The sequence below is a fragment of the Oreochromis niloticus genome, linkage group LG1 (assembly GCF_001858045.2).
Source record: "Oreochromis niloticus isolate F11D_XX linkage group LG1, O_niloticus_UMD_NMBU, whole genome shotgun sequence".
Lineage (NCBI taxonomy): Eukaryota > Metazoa > Chordata > Actinopteri > Cichliformes > Cichlidae > Oreochromis > Oreochromis niloticus.
Window position 1 is genome coordinate 27,989,241 of NC_031965.2, and position 6,997 is coordinate 27,996,237.

At 38.1% G+C, this 6,997-nt stretch overlaps 1 protein-coding gene across 1 annotated transcript; it reads right to left on the reverse strand.

Annotated features, from left to right (window-relative positions):
• Nucleotides 1-777: 777 nt before the first annotated feature.
• On the reverse strand, nucleotides 778-5,577 carry sec11a (SEC11 homolog A, signal peptidase complex subunit). Its single transcript, XM_003437593.5, has 6 exons — nucleotides 5,384-5,577; nucleotides 4,860-4,969; nucleotides 3,732-3,881; nucleotides 3,281-3,400; nucleotides 1,313-1,370; nucleotides 778-1,224 (listed from the first exon to the last, which is right to left on the reverse strand). Exons 1-6 carry the CDS (start codon nucleotides 5,432-5,434, stop codon nucleotides 1,174-1,176), a joined length of 540 nt encoding a protein of 179 aa, XP_003437641.1. The 5' UTR covers nucleotides 5,435-5,577; the 3' UTR covers nucleotides 778-1,173.
• Between the last annotated feature and the right edge of the window lie 1,420 nt (nucleotides 5,578-6,997).

Here is a 6,997-nt window from a genome sequence, read left to right on the forward strand (position 1 = left end):
GGTTCATAAATATGCATGGCTTCAAATGGAAGTGGCAATCCACACCTAACAAGGTCAAGGTCTCTCAGGTCAAAGGAAAACTGCAAATGCAATCAACTTCAATCTGAGTTCAGGTGCCTTAACAGAATTTCAAGTGGATCCATAGTAAAATTATAGTTTACACCTTCCACTATATGATTACATATTAAAGCTCGATATCCAAGATTTGATTGCAAGTGTGATGACGGCTGATGTCATCAACAACCATTTCTGCAGTCATTAAAGCTCAGCCCGCATAGACATAAAACACACTGTGCCCCACTTCACCGACCTTTAAATACAAATTTACCAAACAAGCCATTACACCATTTAATTTGCCACAAAATGTGCGAGCAGCAAATTATCTCTGGCACAGCTCACCTGAATTAAACTGTGGTCAGCTCCAGTATTTCTCTCTCTCTCTCACACACACACACGAGAATCAGAATCAGATGTTGAAGTTAAAGGGGGTGGGGACAAACAAACCCCAAAACCAGAAAGAATTGAATTATTTACCATCAAAACTTTAACTTTCTTTACCAATTCCACATGAAGAAATACATGAATTCTATAGCATTACTAACAATGCTTGAAAAGTTTAATGACAACCAGCAACAGAAATACAAAAACTCATTTTTCAAATATTTGAGGAACTCCAAACAAATAGCAAATAAATTGTATAATTTGTTTTTACGAGAAGGTATTAGATGTTTGACATTCATTTTAACAGGCAGGGGAAAAAAGAAATCAGACACAAAGTAAAATAATTCATAGTGGATGGTAACCAGATTTTATATTTAATTTTCATTCATATTCAGTTGTCATAAAATACTTCACATATTGGTCACATAAGACAATGAATTTAACAGGAAAGAAACGACTGAATTCATCATTAAGAACGCCGTTTCACATTCCAAAAATTACAAATAAAGAGCAACTTCACGCTAGTTTTAGCCTAATTCCCTCACAAAAATATTTTTAAAGCTTGGATATTTCAAATGTAAACACCCTATCCACATTTCTACAAAATGTTCAAACAAATGGTACAAAAAGCCAGTTGGGTTTGACAAAGTCTAACTTAATTCTGTTCTGAAAGGCATGACTGAGGTTTCCTGGACGTAGTTTATCCTTCTCAAGTGCCGAAGCTTGGGCACCTCACTCCCGATGGACCAACACAAATAGACCCAGCATGAAGAGCACAGCGTACTGCAGAATGATAACAGAGGGAGAAGAAATCAGAACACATTCTACATTTTTAAGCCTAAAAACCAGAGATTGTTTGCAGCCAACGTACTTTAAACTTGGGGTAATCATTCATGAGGATGGTGACAATTCCGATGTATGGCACAAACCTGGAAATGATAAAAAAAAAATGCTTGCTGTTAAATGTTATTGACGCATGCTGTAACACAATGTAATCCACATAAACAAAACTTCTTAAACTTCCTTCAATGAATTTTAGAATGAGCAATGTAAGTATAAATGTTACACTGGATTTACAATGCTGTTTTAAGCACTTACAGTTACTTGTTGTAGCTATTAAGTGCATACGCTTCAAAGTCAACAGAATAAACTTCTATATTCAAGCGAGTGGCCTGCTATTCAGTATCGAGACCAACCTAACATTAAAGCTTCCTTAGATGCATTTGTTTTTTAAACCTACATGGACTGTAGTATGTGTGTGTAAACTATGCATACTCTTGTTCCTCTGGCCAGATTTAGATAAGGAAATGTGTTAATTAGCTGTCACACAACAGTTTCCTTTTGGATCTTGGCTTTAACCTGGTTCACAAACAGAGAAAAAAACTTTTCATTCTTTTCCATGTACAGCAAGAAGCTTTTCAATATTCTAGGATGAGCAGAAAAAATTTAGCTTCACAATGGGACTTCACCAACCAATAGTGGATGTTATGTTACCTACATATATTTTTAAATATACTGTCTATGTGTGGAACACCCAATCATCGCAATATAACACAAAGTTGGTGAAAAGTAAACGATACTGATCTCTTATGAAGCATAAACCATTGTGAATTCATTTATCCTGCTTTGATGCAAATGAATGTGACAACAGGTGCACTCAAGAGCCAGCAACAAAGCAGCCCACAAAAACATTTAAAGGTTATGGCCACAGTACATTGCTTTCTCCTTATGAAGTTTTTATGGTCGCTGTGCACCTCCCATCGTGGGTAGTCACATGCCGATTTTGATTTCACATCACAATGCCTGTGGCACTTCTGCTAAACATGCACCTTGATTTTGTAACCTGGCACATTGCGCCACAACAGCTACAGCAGGATTTAGACAAGTCTACCACTGTGTTGCTTTCCACTGATATTTTAATTGATATTCCACTACAGAAGCTCAGAGATGCACAGATATACAGAGCGAGATGTTGATTTTGTTGATAAAATGCTTTGCAAGTGTTTCCTTCCAGTTTTGACTTCCTCTCTTCCTATATCAGCGCTTATGTGGCGCTATTGTCTGAGGGGCAACACCTATCATTCAGGGAAATACTGCAAAAGCTTCCTGTGCCTTAATGGCAGGTATAAATAAAAGCAACTGTGTGAGAATATCGCAGCAGCAAGCAGAGCAACCACTGCGAAGGGTATACTGACGCCTTATGCATCCAGGCTGATTTCTTTCTAGTTTTGATTTTTTGCTGGTGTCCTTCTCACTACTGGTAGCAAGAGATGGTACATACAGCTCCTTTAGGCTGCACAGGTAAACCATCTCTTAGCACATCCATATACATACCATGCAGGAGCCAAAACCTTACAAGAAGGTTTACTGTGTCTTCAACTACAGTCGCAAGCATTATGTAACTTCAATGGGATTCTCTAAGAATATGGCTTGCCAGGCTATCACTGAGCCTCTCCAGAATTAGTCATGCTGGATGATGTTGCAAAGAGTATAACATCACCACAACATTTCTGGACTCTTTCACATCTACACATGTTTATTCTGAACCTGCTCTCACCTGTGACAAGACTGGAGCATCAGTCGACGTAGCGTTTTCAGTGGGAGAAATGTGAAATGAAAAGTCATTGTTCAATGTACTGTTTCTAAGGTTGGGGAAACCTGCAGTCAACTGAGGCTGAAGAAGTGAATTGAATGAATGACGAAAAGTTTCTCCCACTGAAAACGGTACGTCCATATGAACAGAATCAACCTTTTGGGATACATTTTATTGGAGTTATCTATATAAAATATGTTTTAGGACATCTGTCCTCCTATGCATTTTTCCAACCAAAATACTTACCCCCTAGCTCGTCCCACCACATCTTTTTTCTCCAGCCAGTGTTGACCCTGCTTATACAGCCCTCTGTCATCGACTGCGTTGTTGTCCCCTTTGGTCAAGAACTTAATGTCTCCATTTTCCCTGTGAACAAAGTATCAGCATGATTTTCAGACCGCAGTGTCAATAAATACCCATTTCAATACTGTGTAAGGATGAGGATTCATGTGTGTAATATAACAGAGGCTTCCTAGAACATTAAATACAAAACTGGGGACAAATCAAAGGAAATCCAACAAAGTGCAGCAAGGTGTTAGATCACCACATGCTACATTAATAGCTTAAACTTTCTGCTGCTCTTGAGTGCCCCGTCCTTTTCACCATATCAGTCAAAATATAATAAAACTCGGGTTTAACAGATGGGAATGAAAAATCCAACCTAACAAAACAACACTCATAAAATACACATTCATACTTTTCATGAATCTTTAGTACTCTGTGTACTATTGGGATCTCTCTGCCTTCTATCCTGAAGACAACAATCTCTCCAACTCTGATTGGATCCTCTACCCGGTTGGTCAGAAACAAGAGGTCTCCTCTGTGGAAAGCTGGCTCCATACTTCCACTGAAATACAAAAGATGCTCATATTAGTAAAGCTGGCAACATTTAATTTCCATTTTTTTTAAAGTTTGGAATAAGCATTAATGCCTACTTTAAAAATGACAGTTTTATGCTGCATAGCTTATATAAGGTTAAAAATAAATCAAGACACTAGCTAAGAATTTTTTAATTGGGTTATAAAACAAGTTTACCTATGTCAATATGAATCTTACTTACACAGGGTCATAAAGTAATCTGAATCACAGTCATTACCAGCTTTGACAAATAATGGCGTCTATAAAATGGTAAACATGCCCCTCGCTCAATCTTTTGAAACCTGTTGCTGCTATCAGATTTAACTAAACAGTTAAAATTCTAACTTTCAGTGTCTTGATTTTCACTTAAATATACGCTTTACATGATTTGCAAATCATCACATCCTGTTTGGAATTAACATTTTACACAGCTTCACAACAATGAAACTGTTCATTTAATTCATAAAGAGTATGTTGTTAACCCCAAAAACTATACAAAACTTCATATAAGAAAGAGCTAATAAAAGTATAGAAGAAAACTGAGCTTTGCATCCTAATAGGATAAGGCAGTGTTGAGTGTACAGTAAAGCATGGAGAGAGTGAAGGGGGGAATGACACATGCAAAATAACACAAGGTGCATCTGAACGCAGTCTGCTGCACATACTTGGACAACCATGTGAGCTCAAACGCATTAAAATGTAAAGAGGAAATGTGCCTTTTGAAGGATGTGTACAACCCTCCTAATATGTACTCCATATCATAACGTTACCCACTTCTAAGGTATAAAGCTTTAATATCCTTGGAGAATATCGTTGTTTCTTATCTGCAAGAAAGTCCAATCACGACCATATGGAACATGGTTCTTTACTACACAGAGGAATTTCCTCAAGTTTACACAAACATAAATTATCAGCAGATATTACAAAGGCACAAGATTTAAAGTAACAACAAAAACACCGAACTCACCTGAGAACAACAACAATAGGACTCTCACTGCCAGTGACAACCATGAGTCCCTTCCAGATCATCAGCGCAGAGGAAACAATCATACCAAAGTTCAGCACCTGATAGTAGAGCTGCAAACAAAATGAGGGAAAAAAATGAGTTATTTCAAAATACAAATCTGCATGCTTAACAAGTATAAACTAGCCCAACATTACCGTGCGTTTGTGAATTCAGTGGTGATTCATTTTTAGCACATTCGGCGTTTGACTTTTGCTAGCGGTGCTATGACAGTAATGTTAAACCAGGAAACCAGCTAGCTACACTAAAGTCATCTATTTTTATTTATTTATTTATTTTTACACGTAGGCCCTTCGTAATGCATTAGAGAGGACGAGCTTTAAAATATAAATGCGCATGAAACAAAACACTTTTGATGGCGCAGAGAGGTTGCAACGGTAAAAACGGGGTCGGCGGCTAGTCATCATTAGCTATGAGCTCACTTGCCATACAAAGCGGTGGCCGTGAACTAACGGTCTGGTACCTACCTGCCGCTTATTCATGCGACGAACATCGTCGAGAAAGTCTAACGATAACATCTTTGCAAAACTAGGGTGTAGAAAAAGTCCTAAATCACATTAAAACGTTTACAATGACGACCATATGGATGCACGGTCGGGCAGTAAAACTTGCATCCGAATCTTCCGGGTGCGCTCCACCGGAAGTCCCGCCCGCGCAACAGCGCTGTGTTGAGGTGTCAGTTCAGGATACGAGACGCGAGCAGAGGGGGTTTCCAAAAAAAGACACCACACTGCAAGCGTGCAGCTGGCTGCTGTGTTTTCTGTTGGAGTTTACTGTAGAATTTAAGATATGTCCTGAAAATGAAAACAATAAACATGGACACTATATTGAAAAAAGGACAAAAAAGGACACATCCATTTTTCATTCTCTTTTTAAATTCAAAATTAAATATATACATAACAAATATATATATAGATAGATATTATTTTAAATTAGTTAAAAAATAAGAGTCTGGGAAATATATAAATATATTTGCACACTTTGTCCAAATAGCAAATTCTAAATCAAGCCCCACTTTTTGGGGAAATGGGTGTTGGTTAACTGTGTGGCAGAGCTTTGGTGCTTTTTGACAAACAGCCCACATTTTAAACATCTTCTGTGGGAAAAGAAAAACAAGAATCAGAACACATCACATTTTATAAACCATGTCTGTGAAGGTTCTCAGACATCCGGGTCATTGCAGTCTAAGGAGCTTGGAAAGAAAAGCGCCTGGACTTCTTTAAGTTGCTTGAAGACGTTTCACCTCTCATCTGAGAAGCTTCTTCAGTTCATTTTTTAAACCACTTTCTTCTGTTGCACACCCATGTGGGTCATTTTTTGGCATTGGTAGCAAATGTTTCATTTTAAAATTGGTTGAATCAAAATCTGGAAACTGCAGACAAAGTGTGAGATGTAATATATATGGGCAAAGGTATTGGGCCACATTTCTTAATTATTGAATTCAATATTGCTGTGGGGTTGTATTTCTACTCTTTGGCATGGGCCCCTTAGGTCCAGCATCGGGTTGGATGAGTTTGGTGTGGGAGAACATGACTGGCCCGCTCTGAGCCCCAACCTCAAACCCTGAACACTTTTGCGATAAATTAGAAGGGAAATTGCAAGTCAGGTGTTCTTGTCCAACATCAGTGTGTGACCTCACAAAAGCTCTTCTTAGATAGGAAGACATTCCCACAAACACACTTCAAAATCTTGCAGAAAGGCTTCCCAAGAGACTGGAAGCTGTTGGAGGTGCAAAAAAGGATAACATTTTAGAAAGGGCTCTCAGAAAAGCTCCTTTAGTAGGTGCAATATGCAGGTGGCTCAATACTTTGGCTGATATAGTGTATGACAGTACTGAATGTTAATAATCATTTTCAGTGTCCTGCCTTAGAAGATTTGTGCAGGTTTATTATTTCTTTGGAATAAGATTAATTTTCAATATTCACTGGCATGTGTTCTCTGTTTCCTCTTTCACCAACTCCTGGCTTATTTCTAGACCCCAATTGCTCTGCTTACATTATCAGTTATGTACTAACTTTGGCTGATATTTGGTTTGTGGACAGGTAGTCCTCATTGAGTTTATAGGATCATTTTTTAGTAGC